Below are 16,269 nucleotides of genomic sequence, written 5' to 3'. Positions count from 1 at the left end.
TCTCGCTCTCTCTCTCTCCCCCTCTCTCCCTCTCCCTCTCCCTCCCCCTCTCCCTCCCTCCCTTCCACTCTCCAAAAATCAATGGAAAGAAATATCCTCTGGTGAGGATTAATGACAAGAAAAGAATATCAGGGGAAAGGGCTTTAAAGGAGCAAATACACAGGCCAGTGTGAGGATAGGTTTTGTTCTTTCCTAAGTTACTCATAACCTGTTTCGTTCAAAAAGAATTGCTCCGTAAAACATGTCTCAACATCATCTGTGGCTTTTAAAAGGAAGTCTTGTGTTTTTTCCCCCCCCAAAAAAGGTAATAGCTTTCCAGTATTATTTATTAAATGTTTTTTTTTCTTTTTCTTTTTTTTTATCCTCACCAGAGGACATTCTTCCATTTTCTATTCAGATAGAGCTGGAGGGCAAGAAAGAGGAAGAGAGAGAGAAACATCGATGTGAAAGGAACACATCGAGTGGCTGCCACCCGCACAACCCAACCAGGGCCGGGGACAAACTGCAGCCAAGGCAAATGCCCTTAGCGGGAACCGAACCTGGGTCTCTCCGGACCGCAGGCCGACACTCTAACTGCTGAGCCAAACCAGCCAGGGCTATTAAAAGTTTTAAAATTCAAACAGATGGCCAACTTTGAAACCAGTTTTACAAACAGGGCAGTTACAGCCAGAAGGGGCCTAAGGACTCACCTAGCTCTTCACTTTCCACAAGGGGAGATCGAGGCCCGGGGCAGGAAGGACTTGCCAAGGCCACCCCGTGGGGTGTGCCGGGAAAGGGTCCCCGATCACTGACGACGGTAGCCACAGTTATCTTTCTGCCCACACAGGCCAGTGGCACTCACGCAGCCACGAGGGTGGCGCGCCGTGGCTGAACGCCCTACAGGCCTGACCAGGTCCGTCCGCTCCAGGGCCAGCCTCGGAGCCGCCGTCATGCCAGAGGAGACAGGCCCACCCACAAACATTTGCTTGGGGAAAGGAGGAGAACGAGCCAGGGGGCTTCAGCATTTCCCAGACCCTCCCCCTGCTCAGGGCCTTGCCAACTTTTTAATCGGCAAGAACACCTGTGACGTGCTTTAAGCCTTTTCTGTCAGGTTTTGCTCTGTGACCCATCTGCCCACACAGTTGTCGAGCCTGGGGCGGCCCCAGAATGACTGCTGGCGGCCCCGCCCTGGCCGGGCCTCGGACTCCAGCCTCACTTTCAGTCTCATCCCGGCCTCAGCACCACCCCGGAGATGAAGAGTGCCCTCTGCAGGTGGGCTGAGGGATGCACCGCCCAGGGCCTCAGCACCACCCCGGAGATGAAGAGTGCCCTCTGCAGGTGGGCTGAGGGATGCACCGCCCAGGGCCTCAGAACCACCGCGGCCAGCCAGGAGCCGAGGCCGAACACATCTCGGCGACGCCAGGTTATCCCAGGGAAGTTCTCCAGTGGAATCACACTGGAGACCCCCTCGGGTCCTCAAAACCAGAGCTGTGGGGGTGTGGACATCGGCAGATGTGAACTCAAGGAAACTGCTTCAACCGAAATTCCCACCGGGGCTTCCAGGTTGCTGGCAGAACTGGCCCCCACCTTGACCCTCTGCTGCCCCCCTGAGGACACTGCAGGCTGTGCAGGCTGGAGGCCCCCAGGCCCAGATGATGGGACTATGGCAGGAAGGTGACCTAATCCGCCGAAAGCAAAGGGCGCTTCTGAAGCTGGGGTAGCACTGCTGTCTCTTTGGGCACACTTGTTCGAGTCCCTCCCGGACAGGGAGAAGCTGCCATCTCATTTCGAGGAGCCCTGAGCGCCCTCTGGTGGTGGCCCTGCTGAGCCTGAGGTGTGAGCAGGCTCCCTGGCTCACAAGATCCGCAGCAGACGACGGAGGCCCACAGATGCCCTTTCTCCTCCTTCCCGGGGGCCACTGCGCACTGCCCTTCCAGATTCAGCCTGGGGTCACCCCTGGGACGCGTGTCCCTGCTGAGCCTCCCGGCGGGTGGGGCTTCACTGTGGGCACATGTCAGCTCACCGCTGGGACAAGGTGTGTGATGATGGGGGTTTTCCCTGCCTGGGTGTCATTCGTTCTGCAAACACGTGACGACCCCTGTCCTGGGGCAAGAACTGTCTCGGATGAAGGGACACCTAAGAGCATCCTTGTCTTCAAGGACTCCTGGCCGCGGGGTGCTGGGTGGCAGTGGGAAATGCCACAGCAAAGCCACCCCGCGTGGTCCCGAGCAGGACTCCTCTGTCTGCCCGCACCGACGGCGTGGTGGAGGGGCTCCTGGGGTGGCTGCCACATCCCTGGAGACCCCAGCGGTCCCCGGCCAGCCGTGGGATCATGGGCCAGCATCTGAATCTTTCTCAGGTTGAGTTTCCTCTCCCATAAAATAGTAATAATTGTAGGAAGACAAACGGGGCAGGTATCAACACACACGGGCCACCTCGCGTCTGTCTGGGAGGGAAGAGACTTCCCAGGACACACACCGGCCTCGGCAGATGGAGGTCACTGAAGGTGACCAAGTCCCCGGGAGAGAACCAACGTCTGCGGCTGCTTTACCGCTCACAAGAGGGGGTCACTCATGCTTCCTAGTAAGGTGGCAGCAGAAGGCTTCAGAGGGAGGTCGGGAGGTCTTTTGTGGGGGAAAAACAAGACATCCTGTGTGCACCCCACACAAAGTTGATCCCAAACTGCACTTTTGTTCCCTAGAAAAGTGTTCGAGGCAGACACTAGTTTCTTGGACGTGCCGATTCGGGGGGACAGGCAGACAAGGGGTGGCTCGGACAGCAGGGCAGGCAGGAGAGAAGACTCCAGGCCTACGTCTCATGGACACAAACCCAGGGGACGGCCGGGCTGCCACCACCCACCTTCTCCTCCAGTTCCTTCAGGTGCCGCCTCTGGACCTCCAGCTTAGCCTCCAGGTCGCGGATTCTCTGAAACACAGCCCGTCGTGTGTCAGGAGCGACTCCTCCTGCCCCAACCCTCAGCCCTCCTTGCCTCCCCGGAGCAGAACGGGGCCACGGAGCGTGGACCGCCAGTGGGCAGCGGCCTGGCTGGTGCACGCGCTCAGGCCGGCGTCACCACCCCCCGAACCCAGGTCCAGAGCCTCTCCGGCACCCAGGAGGCTCTCGGGCCCCCAAGGAACGCTGTCCCGACCTCACACCGAGGACTGACCTTGCCTGTTCTGGAAGTGCATGGGAATTAGATGGGGCACACTCCTAAGACAGGGTCTCTTTGAAACGTAAACTCACGACGGGACCCAGGCATGGAGGTGCCCTGCGCAGGATCGCGGATTTGAAGTGGCACCGAATTTTGTGATCTATTTAGCCAGACCCCAGGAGCAGGGGCAGAGGAGGCGAATGGGTAGGCATGGCTGCAGCCTCCACCCAGACGGTCCCGTGTGCCTGCGGCCTCCTGGCTTTAGCACTGAAAGTCCGGGGTTCCGGAACCCCCAGTCCTGGGCACACTGTGTCACCCTGCAGGTGGTACTGTGCCTGCTGAATGTCCCTGGGGGCACCCACTCTCCCTCTGTGGTTTACTCATCTGTTCCCGTCTGTTCCTCTCGGCCCCCTACCCAGGGGTGCTGGCAAGTCCAGCCTTCCGGTTTGTCATATGCCGGGTAACCCTTCGCCTCCCCTCCCCCGTGCTGCATGCCCAGACAGCTGGCAGCTTGCAGGGCCTGGCTGCAGGTGGGCGCCTCGCTCACCGAGAGTGCTCGCAGGTCAGCGGGATGAGCACGTGTCTGGACCCTCCCCCAGGCCCGGACGCCCTCCATGCCTGCTGCAGGGCCGGGATTCGACCTCGGGCAGCAGCCTCTGGAGGGCTTGCCATAGCGCAGATGGCTGGGTCCCCGCCAGCGTTTCCGACCTGAGAACCTCATTCCCCATAGTTCTGGGTGGTGCAGATGCTGCTGGCCCAGGGACCCCACTGTGAGGAGCAGCCCTGGGGGCACGTCCACCCACTCAGCAAATATGGCTCAATGTGCCCAGGGCCTGTTTCCGGCCTGGGAGAGACAGTCCCCCCTTGGCAAAGTCTGTGGTCCAATCAGGCTCAGACAGTGGCCACACACAACTCTGTAGATGGGGCACATGGGGAGTGCAGAGTCATGGGGAAACCCCTCCACCCCGAGCAGGTGGGGGTGTTGGTGGAGCATCAGGCTTGGGGAGCCCAGAGGAAGCACAGAAGCCAGATGGGACCCGTGGGGGACATGAGAGCAGAGGCCAGATGGAGGGTCTGGAATTGCTGAAGGGGAGCTCACAGCGTTGGGGGTGTCTCGGGCCGGGGCAGTGAAGGGCTATAAGCAGGGATCCTCCTGTTAGAAGGATCGTGGTGGCAGGAAAACAGGCTGGATCGGGATGGAGAGACTCGAGAAATGCTCATGCCGCGAAGTGGACGCCGGGGTGTCTCGGCCCCGCCAGCTCCGGCTTCCTTATCGGTGAGCGGGGAAGACGCGCCGGCCGTGTCAGGACTGAGCGCGTGGACCCGCGTGACGTGCTCAGAGTGCGGACGCCACAAAGGGCAGGAAACCAGAACTTCTCCTCCACGGGGGGACCGTGTGTGGCCTGAGGGTCCCCGAGGGCCCCCTTGCAAGGCGGGAGGCAGCAGGCATCTGAGGGCGAGCACAGAGCTCAGCCTCACACGGACCCACGGGTGGACTCTGGGGAGTCCTGTGATCTCTCTCTGCGTGAACCCCACTTCCATACTATCTGCACAGTGACCCCTGACCCCGAAATGAGGACCGGGGAGGGTGCCATGTAACCCTCAGTGCCTCGTGGAGGAGGGATAATGCTTTGCAGCTTTCAAAGGATTTGCACGAATCCCCCACGAACAACTCTGGGCTTCCAAGTTCCCCCGAGAAGCTGGCTGTCCGTCTGGTCTTTCCGAGGAGGAGACACTAACGCAGGCCAGACTCTCCCCAGGGGAGGGGCGGCCAGAAGGAGCAGTGGGTGAGGGTTTCATGGTCTGATGACCTGTTTCACATCCCAGCTCTGCTGCTTCCTGGCTGTGTGACCTTGAGAAAGTTGCTCTCCCTCTCTGAGCCGCATTGTCCCCACCTGTGAAACTTGTCAGTGGCTCCCACTCACAGTGGTGGTGTGAGCCCTCCTGGGTGCCAGCACAGGTCTGTGTCCCCACACTGGGCAAAGCTTTATGAGGGCAAGTTGGTGTCCCAGCACCTGGAACAGTGCTTGGTACACAGATGCCAGAAACGTTACAAACAGAAACGGTATGACGAGAGAGAGGAGGAGGATGCATTTTGTGGCCGGCATGGGCCCGGAGGGCTCAGGATTGCGGGCTAAGCAACTCAGGCTTTCTCTCTGGGCAATGGGGAGCCAAGGAGGGTCCTTGGGGAGGGGTGGTGCTAGGTGGTGTGTTAGAAAGCGGCGCGGTGGGGGGATGGCTGGCAGGAGGGTACTGCAATGGCCTGTGGTCAGCTGGTGCCGGGACGCTAGGCACAGGGGTGCCCACGGGCCGTGGGTGGAGCGCGGCCGCCCGCCTCACCTGCTGGGCCTGCTGCAGCAGCTCCATGCGCTCCCGCAGCACCTGGCTGTCGAACTCCCGGCTCTGCCTCAGGATCTGCCTGCGCACCTTCTCCACGGCCGCCTGCAGCGCCTCCCGCTGGCCCGCGCTCAGCGCCTCGCTGGCCTTCTGGCCCGGCTCCTGCTGCAGCGCGTTGTACAGCGTGGCCTCCAGCTCCTGGATTTTCTGAGTGGCCCCAATCACAGACAGGGGACGGTCACAAACGGGTGGATGTCACAGCCAGCACCCTGACCAGGACCCTGCGGCCGGGCAGGGGGGGCGCCGCAGGGACTGAGCAGAGCAGCCAGTAGCCACGGCAGCGAGGTGAGGGAGCCCCGCCCGGCCCCGTGCACACACTCCAAGCATGTGTCCTACTGGATCCAAGAACGAATCACTGTAACCCCCCCTTAAAGGTGGGATTCGACCAGTTCTTATTCTGTCCCTGCTTCCGATTACTCCCCGACCTTGGGAGCAAGTTCCCCTTTTATCCTGGCTGCCGAGGGCTCCCACTCGGTTTTCAGCTGGCTGCTTCGGAATGCAGGTTTACCCAAACCGAACGGGGGCAATGTGCTTCTTGACCCTGCACCCTGAAACAGGAAGACGCCCTCGGTTCGCAAAGCGGCCGAGAGGCCAGCGGCCAGCTGGAGCCCTGCGAGAGCGCAGTGTTCTTATCGCAGGAGAGGCTACTTCCCTTCAGCGGCACAGCCCACGCTGACATGGGGACCTTAGGGAATGCCTAGGGACCAAGGAGAACTCTCTTCCTCTCCGCCCCCAAGTCCCCACGCACGTCCCGTCCTAAGGAGTGGCTCCCGGTCCTAAGACCAGGCATCTGTTTGGGTGAAAACTGACAAGAAGTAAGAGGTGTTTTGAGGCAGGGGCGTCAATACAGGCGACCCCCTGCTGCTGGTGGCCAGCTGCTTCTCCAGCCTCATCGAGCTTCAGCACAGCCTGCTAACTCCCTGGATCCGGGCCCACCGGGTCGGGACAGCTCCACCTCGGCATCGCCTCCCCTCCTCTACCCCAGATCGCCCCGGGACGCTAAAGGTGGGAGTCTGTTCGCTGGCACGCAGGGGGTCCCCATGTGGGCTCCTCCTGCCAGCACACGGCACCGCCACCCTCTTGGAACGTGGCTCCCTGGCTGCTGAAGCCAGTCTAGCACGGGGTCAGAACTCAGTCTCACTGTGGGCCCGAACCCCCACTTCAGAGGGGCCTCCTCTGCAGGACTGGGCCTCCGGGTCCCCAGGGCCGTTCTGCACATGGCACGTTGGCACCAGGTTTTCCGCCACGTGTCGGGAAACACGACTTAGAAGCTGCCCCTGGAGAAGAGGCCCTCGGCCCAGTGAACTCGGCCAACCGCTCGTTGGTGAGTTGATGTCCCTGTCCCAGCTCAGCCACCTTTAGCATATCAATGACCTGAGGCCCTTCAGGGTTCCCCACACTCATTCTCCTGCAGCCCCCGGGCCTTGGCCGGAAGCTCCTGTAGTACCCCTCAAATGGCGTCCCCCAGACTTCGGGGGAAATTCTAGGTGAGGGCTGCACGTCAGAAAGGGCGTGGGGTGTGGGGGGAGGGCGTTTGCAGAAGGACCCCGACTGCACAGAATCAAGGAAAAACCAAAACTGTGAAAGAAGGCGAGAGAAGGGTGAGTGTTCCCATTTTCAAACCACCCCTAAGCACTGTTCTAACGCTGTGTGCCCAGAAATGAGACCTGGGGGGAAACAGAGGAGCCCTCTGGCCCCTGAGTCTCCGGCCGCCCGGGGCGCTCAGGCCTCAGAGCGGGCACGCAGGGCCAAGGGCCACGCGAGGTGGACCAGCCGGATGCCACAGGCTCCCATCCGTGCTAGGCCCCGGCCCTGCTGTCTCCCTGGAGATGTCATGGAAACGGAGATGCGAGTGTTTTCAGTTACTGACTGCATTCTTCGGTGTAAACCCGTTTTGCACAATGATTTTAACTACAAGTGATCCGGGCAGAGACTTGCTCCAGATTGCATAGGACCCTGCTTCTTCCTGCAAGGCGTGTCATCGAACTCTCCGTCCCCCATGCTGTGGGGACGTCCTGGAACTGTCTCCCCCTCCCCTCAGTACCAGGAGCACTCAGTGTCCTCAAAACCATATGACACATGAACCTGAACATGATCATTGACGGTAGTTACCAGGAAACCCAGAACCAATCTTGTGGCAGAAAAAGCAATACTGGCCCTGGCTGGTGTCTCAGCAGCGTGGGCTTCATCCAGTGCACTGAAAGGTCGCCGGTTCAGTTCCCGGATGGGGCACGTGCCTGGACTTGGGCTCCTTCCCCAGCAGGGGGCGTGCAGGGGGCAGCTGATCCAATGTTCCACTCGCACGATCTCTCTCCTTCTCCCCCTTGCCCTTCCTCTCTCTTTCAAGATCCGTATTTTAAAATCTTTTAAAAAACAGTATTGCAGAAGCCCTCACAACTCCATTTTTGCCCTGATGATCAATCAGCCCCCACTCATGCTTTGCCTCTGGGCTCCTTTGTGACCGCCTCTCTTTCCTAATCGTAGGAACACGTGCTTTGAGGATTTAAGCATAAATAAATATTTACGTATAACCAAACATAAAAAAGGTGCTGTTTTTTTAATATTCACCTGAAATGATTGCTAGAATTAAACAATCATGTCCAAAAACAAAACCATCAAGCTATTTTTGAAAATCACGATGGGCTTGGAAAATTGACCGTGTATCTTGCGGTCATTCCCATCACGACGCGCAGGTGTTCCCACGGCTCCCAGACCGCGGTGGGAACTCTCTGCTAATTTTTTTTTTTTTTTTATCCTCACCCGAGGACATTTTTCCATTTTTTACTCAGATAGAGCGGGAAGGAGAGAGAGGAAGAGAGAGAAACATCGATGTGAAAGGGACACATCGAGTGGCTGCCACCCACACGACCCAACCAGGGCCGGGGACAAACTGCAGCCGAGGTACATGCCCTTAGCGGGAACCGAACCCGGGTCTCTGTGGACCACAGGCTGACGCTCTAACTGCTGAGCCAAACCGGCCAGGGCGACGCGGTGGGAACTCTCGAGTCTCAGCCCCAGAGGAGACCGCAGCCAAAGCGCCCAGCCCCCGCCCGGTCCTACCAGGGACGCCTGGTCCAGGGCTTGCTTCCTGTAGTCCAGCTCCTCCTCCAGGTAGCCCTTCTGCCTGCTGAACAGGTCCTGGAAAAGAGGAGGCGCCAAGGTCAAGGGCGGCTCGCGGACCACCACACGGTGGCTCTTCAGAGCCAACCTACTCCTATGGCTACAGTGACAGCCTCCCCAGGTTGGGGACGAGAGTCGGGGCCCTGGGGTTCCGAAGGGACGGGGTGGTCTGCCCTGCTCCGAATCCCCGAGCAGGAGCCTCGCAGGCTGGGACTCTGCACGAGCCTGTGCTGACTCCTCAGGGCCCCTGTGGGGGTCTGACCACCGTGAAGAGCCCCCTCCAGCCTGGCTCCCAAGCCTGGGTCGCTCGCACCCCCTCGGTCCCACTAGCTGCATCTGGTGGCTCCCGCAGACCAGCATAATACTTCCCGGGTGCAGCTCTTGCTCCCCACACAAAGGGACGTCACCACCTCCTGGTCAGTACCACCGTCCCATTGTCCCTCCCCTGCCATCCAGGTCCCACGCTCTGTCCCACAGGCACTGTCTCTCCAGATGGCAAATCTCTATCGGGAATTCGAGGGTTTCAGGGTTAGTGCTCACATATTGCAGCCACTTGATTTTATTTTATTTTTAAATTTTTTTATCCTCACCCGAGGACACTTTTGCATTTATCTTCAGACAGAGTGGGAGGGAGAGAGGGAGGAAGACAGAGAGAGAAACATCGATGTGAGAGAGACACATCGAGTGGTTGCCCCCAACCGGGGCCGGGGACAAACTGCAACCGAGGTACGTGCCCTCAGCGGGAACCGAACCCTGGTCTGTCTGGTCCACGAGCCGATGCTCTAACCGCTGAGCCAACCCGGCCAGGGCTGCAGCCACTTGATTTTATAGACGAGGAACCAGCAGGCCCGAGAGGACCAGTGCCTCGCCCTGGAGGCCAGCTGCCTGGCGACAGGTAGGACTAAAACCCCAGACCCCGGATCACAGCCCAGGGCTCTTCCCACACCACACACTGCGCTTTCCTTCCGCTCCTTCCTTCCTCCCGTTTCTACCAAGAAGACTCCACCACTGCCTGTCTGACACCCCCGCCGGGCTCCCTCCCCGTACCCCGCCCACAGGCCCCTGAATAAGCACTGTTAGGTGCCCGCATATGCCCAGTCTGTGCAAAAGCAGGCTGTGTATCTGGGGTCTCGCAGCCCCACCGCCCAGCAAGGTGGAGACAGAACCCCCGGTATCAACGAGGAAACAGGTCCAGCGTCCAGGCTCTCCAGCCTCTAAGGAACAGTGAAGATCGGAGCCGTGTCTGTGCGTCTCCGGGGACAAGTGCCCCCATCGGTGACAGCATGCTCTCCTATGTCACGCCGCACCTGCTGTCGCTCAGGAGCACAGCCCTATTGACTTTCGCTCCTGGTGGCCGGGGCCCGCCTGGTAATGAACCTCTAAGCCAGGCGTGGACAGCAGAGGCACCCAAACCTACAGTGCGGGAACAAGGAGCGAACGGGTGGTCATCCGTTACCCGGAACGCATCCCAGCGAGAGCAGTGGAAATTCATGTGAGGAGACAACGTGAAAACACAGGGGAGCAGGTCGCCTGAGCTCCTTCAGCCTCTTCCCTCCCGGGCTCAAGGCTTTTACCTTTTCTTTCTCCAGGTCCAGCATCTTCTGGGTCAGGGCCGCCTCGGTCCCCTCGATCTGCTTCAGCCACTGGAAAAGAGCGGGACAGAAGGGCAGCCGTGAGAACCACCGCCGACGGGGCTGTGCAAGGGCTGGGCGGGCGAGGGACCTCCTCCCGGCCGGGCTCCTGCTCGGAGATGGGGTCCGCAGAGCACAGTTGCAGCCTGTGCAGAGGACTCGGGGCGCTGGATGTCTGCTGGGGGATCGGCATGTGCGTGTGCCTGTGGAGGGTGTGGGCGTGTGCCCAGGTGAGCCCATGCGTGCAGGACGCAGGTGGCACATGTAGTATGGGAGCCTGCAGAGTGCACAGCGGACCCAGCGTAGAAGGCTGGAGTGTGGGCATCCGAGACTCTGCAGTTGGGCAGTGAGTGTCTGAGGCCTGTCAGCCGAGTGGGGTGCTGGTGGGTTCAGGCCCGGGCCCTCAACGGCCCTCTCACAGCACCCCCATAGAGTAGGCAGCATCACCCCACTTTGCAAGTGGAGTTAAGTCACTTGTCCAAGATCACATGTTGGGGTGCAGGCCTTCTGAGCCTAGCTCTCAGCACTGCCCCCTGCAGTCCCCAGGGGCACCCTAGGACGCAGCAGCAGAGGGGGTCCAGCCATGCAGGGGTGCACACTGCGAGGACCTGAAGCCCCACAGTGCTGAGTGCCAGGGCTCCAGGGGGCTGAGGGGAGGGGCAGGCGCACCTGCCACGGGGCGAAGGGAGGCGGCAGCTGCTTCCCAGGTGTGGCACGCAGGCGAGCCCTTGTGCGGAGCCCACCTGAGAAATGGAGGAAGGCCTCGTAACTGGTGCCCAGGCCTGTGGGTGTGTGCAGGGTCCGGGCTGGACATCAGGTAGGAATGTGTGTGACCTCACTGCTGCAGCCAGCGGACACCTCCCTGTCCCTCTGCCAGTGGACCCTGCCCTCTCCTAATGCCCAGCCCCCTGAGCTGTCAGATGAGTCCTCCTCGCCCTGGACTCTTGGTTTCCTAGGAACCCTGCCCTGGGCCGTCCCCGTCACCTGACCTCCCACTACCCATGGCTCCTGCTTCTCTGAGATGTCTTCCACAGCCCAGACACGCCCCCCACTCCTGTGCACACCTCCTTCCACGCCCCCAAACCAGGAAGCTGGGAGCAGCCTTGGCTCCTCCCGCCCCTTCCCTTCCCAGAGTTGTTTCTGCCTCCTCTCTCAAACCCACCCACCGTCTCCCTCCCCACTGCACCCCCCAGCTCAGGCCCCTCTCAGCCTCCAGGCTCACGCAGAATCTCTGTCTGCCAGCCCTCCAGCCTCAGCTCCCCACACACATCATCCACTTGAAGAACTTCCCTGGTGCTGCTTACAGCCTCAAGGACACCCCATATCCCAATCACCCCTGACAAGCTCTGCCCCTCAGACAAGTCAAACTTCCTTTGACCTCAGGGCCTTTGCACATGCTTCCTCTCTCTGCCTGGAACACCACCACCTGTCCCAACCCCCGTCTCAGCCCCAGGCCTTTAGTAAGCTGTACCTACTCAGCCTACAGGCCTGAGCTAGCCGCTGCCTCCTCCTCCAGGAAGCCTGCCCTGCTTCCTGAGTCCATGGGGTCAGGTGTCCTCCAGGGATCCCCATGTCATCTTGTGAGTGCCTGTCACTGCAGTCACCCGACAGACTGCTACTGTCAGTTTCCCTCCCACACTAGCCCTCCGAAAGTGGGGACCACGTGGGACACAGTCTATTAAATGTCCTTACTTAGCCCTGGCTCAGTAGTTGGAGCGTCATCCCATACACCAGAAAGGCTGTGGGGTCAATGGCTGGTCAGAGCACAAACATAGGTCCCAGGTGTGATCCCTGGTTGGGTGCATGCAGGAGGCCAGCTGATGTCTCTCTCTCTCTCTCTCTCTCAAATAAAATTTAAAAAAATCAATGGAAACATTCTTGGGTGAGGGTTAAAGAATGTCCTTCCCCAGCCCACGGCCTGGCAGGAAGAGATGCTGCGTGAAGGAGGAGGTGCGGGTGTGCGGGCGGGGGGCGGTGTGTGTGGCCCCACAGAGAACAAGACTTGACGGACGGCTATGACCAGAGGGCCCTCCCCAGAGCCCGGTGAGCTTGGCCCCGAGAGCAGACCGGCCCGGCCCCGCGGCTGAGGCAGGCCCCCGCACGGCGTCCTGCTAGACTCTCCGAGAGGGCGTGTGCTGTCCGAGAAACGGGTAAGCATATTTTTACGGGGAAAACAATTTCATTTTAATATCCTAATGTAGGTAGTCATGAAAAAAATAAAATTTTAATGGGGAAAATCCAGGTTAAGTCACTATGATGAACTACTCTCAGAACAGGTTTTGCAGAAAGTGACATCAGGTTTTTCCTTGTTAACAAAAGATTTGAGCCCGTCCAGTGTGGTTCAGTGCATTGAGCATCATTCCATGGACTGAGGTCAGGGCACATGCCTGGGTTGTGGGCTCAACCCCCAGTAGGGGGCGTGCAGGAGGCAGTCAATTGATGTTTTACTCTCACATCAATGTTTCTCTCTCTCTCCCTTCCTCTCTCTCTGAAAAAAAAAAAAATCAATAAAACTATATTTAAATAAAAAAGATTGATGGGCATATTGTGCACACAAAGAAAACCTGGGACCAGTCCTTTCCAGCATGCAGGCGAGGAAATGAGAACCGAGACTCGGGTCACAAGCACCTTGGGCGGGTGAGGTCACAAATTTCACATCCCAGAGTCTGCCCATGTCTCCTGGGCCTCGTTCAGGGACTGAGAGCCTGCAAGCTCAGGGCTCTGTCACTGTCCTGCCTCCCCCGCCCCAGGGCACAGGTGACCAGCCCCACAGGTCCCGGGGCGTCTGCGGGAAGCCTGGCAGCTGTACTGCACCTGCACCAGCTCGCACAGCCCACAGGTGCAAGGCTGAGCCCCCGAGCTGGGCGTGGGGGTGGGGCTCCCTCCTCTCGACATAATTTTCCCTTCAGAGAAGGGCCCCAAGGCCTCGCCTCCAGGCCAACTGTTAGAAAGTTTGACTGTGGCGCACGCCTAAGCCGCATCTCTGGTGCGCTGTTACCAGAGGGACCATGGATGTTTTAAAACTTCCGTCTTGCTGATTGGTTTTGAGCTTGAGGGGGAAGAGGTGTGACTCACCATCACCTGTAAACCCTCCGGGGTCCTGTGTCCAGGCTGCTCTGCTGGGCATGTGCAAGACACAGCCCCTGACCTTGGACTCTGCTAACCAGAGGGCTTCCCAGGTGTGTGTGTGTGGGGGGGGGGTAGCACACCCCATACAGGTGCATCTGCAGCGGGGTCGTCCGGGAGCATCCTGGGCATCCCTGACCCATGTGAGTGGCGCTCAGGCTGCGAGGCAGCCTCGTGCCCCCAACAGAAAACTGAAGTTGACCTGTATCGTCAGGTACTCGTTTGAGTGACAACCTTTCAAGTGCGGTGATTGGCTGAGGGGCTGGCTGAGGGTCCAGGGCCGGGCCTCCATCTCACCGAGAACTTTCCTCCAGCCTCATCAGCTCCGGGGTGACCACCTCGTCCTGTTTGACGGGGACTGTCCCCATTTCAGCACTGACATTCCCATGTCTCAGGAAAACACTGGGTCCTGAGCCGGACGGGTAGTCACCCCGGCTGTCATCGTTCTCAGGTGACCCACCAACCCACTTCATGAGGGGTTCACCCTCAGTACCTCCACTCTCTCTAAGGGAGACAGACAGCAACTCCCAAACCTTTCACCTTTACGCGCGGACATGTGGCCGGACGAGAAAACACCGTCTAAGTCTTACTCCCAAAAACTGTCCCAAGAGGGGAGCTGGGCCCTGCCCACCTGACGGAGTCGGGCCCCCTCCACATGCGCCCGGGACCAGCCCCTGCTCCCACCCACCCGCGTGGGATTTCGTGAGGAGCTGGCGGGGGCGGGAGGCCGGCATAGCTTTTGGCAGTCCGGGCACAGCGCGTGGCACCCGGCTGACCACTTGGCAGGATTCTGGGGTCGGGGGCCAGCGGGCAGCAGCTGGAAGGGGCTAGAGAAAGTGAGTGGGTCGCAGGGACGAACAGACCACAGTCACGTGCCAGGCAGAACCCATTTCCTCCACCATACAAGGGGGTGTACTGTTAATCTCACAGGGTCGCTGGGGGCCCCGAGGCCTGGGTCTGGGACACCGGCCATTGGCTGGGTGTGAGGAGGAGCCTGTGGGGAAGGACCTGGTGGGAGAAACTCTCAGTCAGGCTGTGAACTTCCCCCAGAGCCACCCTCCAGGAGATCTGGGCACTGGAGAGAGGAAGAACCCTCCATCCCCCCACACCCACTGCCTCAGCCCCACCCCCGAGCCACCGGCCATTCCTGCTCTGGTCACCACGCATAAGCATTGCTCAGACACCTCTGGACCCGTGCCGTGCGCCAGGTGTCCGGTCCTGCTCCAGTGTGCCATGTCCCCATCCCGACACCAACCCTGGGAGACACCCTGCCATCAGCTCAGCGGGATTCCGAGACCCCCAGCAGCGGGCAAGGGTGGGCTGAGAGTCAACCCAGGCCGGGCCTCTCTGAGGACGAGCAGGGCCCTGGTGGGTCCCACCCGGCCACGTCCTCCCGGTGTGCCAGGGCTCGGAGACATTTTCTCAGTGAATGAGTGAGCAAATGTGAATACTGAAGTCATAGTGTTTACTCAGCACTTCACATAACACTGCCTGGACCACTGTCATGGGAGGCAGGACGGTCACAGGCCATCTGTTGATGAGAGGGATGGTCACTGAATGCACACCACGCACTCAGCACTGCGTGGCGACCTGCACCAGTGAGCCCCTGCCAGCCATCATCTCCCTCCGTCCACCTGAGGACAGACTCAGCCAGCTGAGTGACGGATGAGTGACAGAAGGCCCCGCCTACCACCTGTGTGACCTCGGATAAGGCTCTGCCATCAGTCTGTTAGCAACACATGGTGCCCTCCCCATGATGGGTGAGGATGGACAGACACTCAGGGAAGAACTAGTTCCAATTATTTTTTTTATCCTCACCCCAGGATATTTTTACATTTATCTTCAGATAGAGCGGGAGGGAGAGAGGGGGGGGAGAGAGAGAGAAACATCAATGTGAGAGAGACACATCGACTGGCCGCCACCCACACGACTCCAACTGGGGCCGGGGACAAATTGCAACTGAGGTACGTGCCCTTAGCGGGAACCGAACCCGGGTGTCTCTGGACTGCAGGCCGACGCTCTAACCGCTGAGCCAAACCGGCCAGGGCACTATTTCCCTTTAAATGCCCAAAGATTCCAGAGGAATCCTGAGTGAGATAAACACCTCACCATTATAAAGTGCGCAATTGGTTTTGTTAATCCTCACCTGAGGATATTTGCCCACTGGTTTTTAGATAGAATGCGAGGGAGAAAGGGGGAGAAAAAGAGACCTATGTCTCACTATGAGAGAGACATATCAATTGATTGCCTCCCACACGCACCCCCACCAGAGCTGGGATCAAACCTGCAACCCAGGTATGTGCCCTTGACCAGAAATTGAACCCGCAACCCTTCGGTCTGCGGGCTGACGCTCTAACCACTGAACCAAACCAGCCAAGGCTGAGTTTAGCATTTTAAAGTTAAACTCATGTGCTTTGAAAGGAAAAGATCTATAGATAGGACTACATAAAAAACTGTGTATAGCCCTGGCCAGTTTGGTTCAGCGGTTAGAGCATCTGCTGGCGGACCAAAGAGTCATGGGTTCGATTCCAGCCAAGGGCACCTACCTTGGTTGTGGTGCATCCCCGGCCCTGGTTGGGGTCATGCAGGAGGCAAGCAGTCGATGTGTCTCTTTTGCATCAATGTTTCTCTCTCTCTCTCTCCTTCCCTCTCTTCCACTCTATCTGAAGATAAAGAGAAAAATATCCTTGGGTGGGGATTAAAAAAAAAAACACAAAAATTGTGTATAACTGAAGTATCCTAAACTAATGTAAAAGGTAGACAGTCTAGGGCTGCGTTTTTAACAAATATGGCAGAAAGTTACTATCTGTGATGTGTAAAGCACACAGAAGTCAGTAAGAAAAGCCATAATTATAACAAACACGC

The 16,269-nt window shown here is 58.9% G+C and overlaps 1 protein-coding gene across 3 annotated transcripts in view; it reads right to left on the bottom strand.

The window, feature by feature from the left end:
* The window catches only part of JAKMIP1 (janus kinase and microtubule interacting protein 1), a 59,122-nt gene that overhangs the window by 730 nt on the left and 42,123 nt on the right, over positions 1–16,269 (bottom strand). For all 3 annotated transcript variants that reach the window (XM_036265519.1, XM_036265527.1, XM_036265536.1), the window contains 4 exons: positions 10,222–10,290; positions 8,588–8,665; positions 5,471–5,674; positions 2,839–2,904 (listed from right to left, as the gene is read on the bottom strand). In XM_036265519.1, the coding sequence (XP_036121412.1) occupies positions 2,839–2,904; positions 5,471–5,674; positions 8,588–8,665; positions 10,222–10,290 (417 nt within the window). The remainder of the gene's footprint in view (positions 1–2,838; positions 2,905–5,470; positions 5,675–8,587; positions 8,666–10,221; positions 10,291–16,269) is intronic.

Source organism: Molossus molossus, unplaced genomic scaffold (assembly GCF_014108415.1).
Source record: "Molossus molossus isolate mMolMol1 unplaced genomic scaffold, mMolMol1.p scaffold_m16_p_1, whole genome shotgun sequence".
In the NCBI taxonomy this organism is placed as follows: Eukaryota; Metazoa; Chordata; class Mammalia; order Chiroptera; family Molossidae; genus Molossus; species Molossus molossus.
The sequence above is the reverse complement of the archived record's forward strand: the minus strand, read 5'-3'. Positions and strand labels throughout refer to the sequence as shown.